Here is a 2335-nt window from a genome sequence, read left to right as displayed (position 1 = left end):
TCATGTGAAGAAAGATATACCCAATTGGAAACCATCTGACAGCTTCGTAATACTTCGGTGTTAGAATATATAGTATGGATGTTTTACATCCCCCCAAGATGCCGCAGTGTTTATGCCGCGTGAACTGTTACTGTCGGTTTGTGCTGTCTTTCCGACTTTGTTTTTCCCTAATTGAAAAAAACCCAACAACTTCTATGAATAAGCTAACCCTCACGCATGACGTCACTGCTACCCAAAAGTGAATGGTGAAATGGTATAGGTTTAACGCCCCTATCAACACTATTAGGTTATTTAAGAGACCCAAAAGTAAGCTTGCCGAGATTGGAGACCGACCCAAGAGCCATGTAGTTAGCCAGGTAGGTTTCGCATGGAGAGCTCAACTTAACTTTTACAAAATAGCCCAATAAACATCTGGTTTTGTCATACCGGACAATCGGTGTCTGCTGTGTTGCAGTTGGACGCTTTGCCATCGGACACAAAAGACCTGAGTTCAATTTTCTAATGGGGAGAACTTTTGTCGAGTACATTGGTTTTTCGGTCTTTCTGCAAGGCACTCAGGCTATAAAGGAAGAGACAGGCCACACAAAAGACCCTAATAAAACATAACATCACAACTGAAAGAGCTGCGGAGCTAGCCTACTATAGAAAACTGCATCTCCCCTCGACGCTTAACGGCAACCGAGGATGAAAAAGTAAAAGTAAAGTTAGTAAGTCTGCTAGGATGTTGTATCCCTCTCATTACAGCTTGGCCCTTAAATGAACTAATTTGTGTCGATGAGGTGTAAACGCCCGAATTTTGAAGAAAAAGAAGGGATGAATGACCTGCTACATAGGGTATCAAATTATGTAGACAAACAAATCAGCCAACAAACAAACCAAAAGAAACCCCAAAGAAACTAGCAGACAAACAAACAAACAAACAAACAAACAAACAAATAAATATACACCAACAGATGGTCAATTTCATACCGGCAGCCGTCATCGGAATCCTGTTCCCGTACTGGTCTCTCTTGGTCCGCTCAGAGCTGTGACCCCCATAGTTGGAGCCAGACATGGACCCGCCCGTATGAGAGCCATGGGAGTGGGAGTGCCCATGTGACGAGTGAGGGGGGTGGTCAGAATGCTGAAAACGGTTAAATATTTATTCTTTGGCTCTTGTCTTTTGACCCTCAAATTATGAATACAACAAATTAGTTAGTTGAATTAGGTTACTAAGATGAAAATTGCTGACGTTACAACAATTAGCTGATAGTTAAATATTTTGATGTAGCAATGCTGTGATGTAACAATACACTGATGAAAGAGAAACATAGTAAACTGAGGAGAAAGACGTATGTCTCTCTTTGCATTCCTCGACCATTACTGCAAACACACCACATCCTTATTTAAAGCACAATAGAATGTACCTTAAGTTTGGGTGTTCTTGACTCTTACTTTAAATTGAAGAACTTTAGAACCTTTCTTTAAGTGCTCTTGACCCTTAATTTAAATACACGCCACTCTTCCTTCAAATACTCTAAAGTCTTACTTAAAACTCCCTAGACCCTTACTTTTTAAACATTTTACATCTTTGCTTTAAGAATAGGCCCAGGACGTTGTCTCACTAACAAGGCAATCACCAATGTCCGAATCGGATGTGGGAACAGCTTTACTTTACTTTAAGAACCCTAGACCTTTTCATTAAACTCTCTAGACCCTTACTTTATTCATTGTAAATTTTTAAACATTCTAGATCCTTACTTCAAACACTCTAGGCCCTGACTCTTAGCACTTTTGACCCTTTTTAGACCCTTACTTCAAATACTTTAGACCCTTACGTCAAACACTCTACCCCTTAATTTAAACACTAGACCCTTACTTTAAACACCGTAAACCCTTACTTCAAAAACCTTAGACCCTTACTATAAATACTCTAGACCCTTACTCCGAACACCCTAACCCATACTTTAAGCATTGTACACCCATAGTTCAAACAGTCTAGACACAGGCTTTAAGCACTCCAGGACTTATTTCAAACACTCTAGACCCTTACTATTGGCATACACCTTTACTTTAAGCACTTTAGACCTTACTTCAAACACTTTGGACCCTTACTTTAAGCTGCGACAGACCCTTACTTCAACCATTTTGGACCCCTACTTTAAACCTTTAAACACTCTAGACCATTACTTCAAACATTTCGGACCCTTACTTTAAGCTGAGGCAGTGTGCCGCCCCCCGAGTCTCCGTCCCCGGCGTGTTTGCCGTGCGGGTGTCTGGAGTCCGCGCCGTGCAGGTGGGGGAAGGTGGTGGTGGGCGCTACTGCTGCGACCAGCTTGTTCTGGGGACGGGGGGG

The 2335-nt window shown here is 41.8% G+C and overlaps 1 protein-coding gene across 1 annotated transcript in view; it reads right to left on the bottom strand.

The window, feature by feature from the left end:
- Positions 1 to 2335, bottom strand: part of LOC101854260 (dual specificity tyrosine-phosphorylation-regulated kinase 4) — a gene marked incomplete in the record, with an annotated part of 36037 nt that overhangs the window by 22222 nt on the left and 11480 nt on the right. The window contains 2 exon segments of the mRNA XM_035970093.1: positions 970 to 1123; positions 2192 to 2320. Of these exon segments, the coding sequence (XP_035825986.1) occupies positions 970 to 1123; positions 2192 to 2320 (283 nt within the window).

Source organism: Aplysia californica, unplaced genomic scaffold (assembly GCF_000002075.1).
Source record: "Aplysia californica isolate F4 #8 unplaced genomic scaffold, AplCal3.0 scaffold00219, whole genome shotgun sequence".
Classification (NCBI taxonomy): Eukaryota; Metazoa; Mollusca; class Gastropoda; order Aplysiida; family Aplysiidae; genus Aplysia; species Aplysia californica.
The sequence above is the reverse complement of the archived record's forward strand: the minus strand, read 5'-3'. Positions and strand labels throughout refer to the sequence as shown.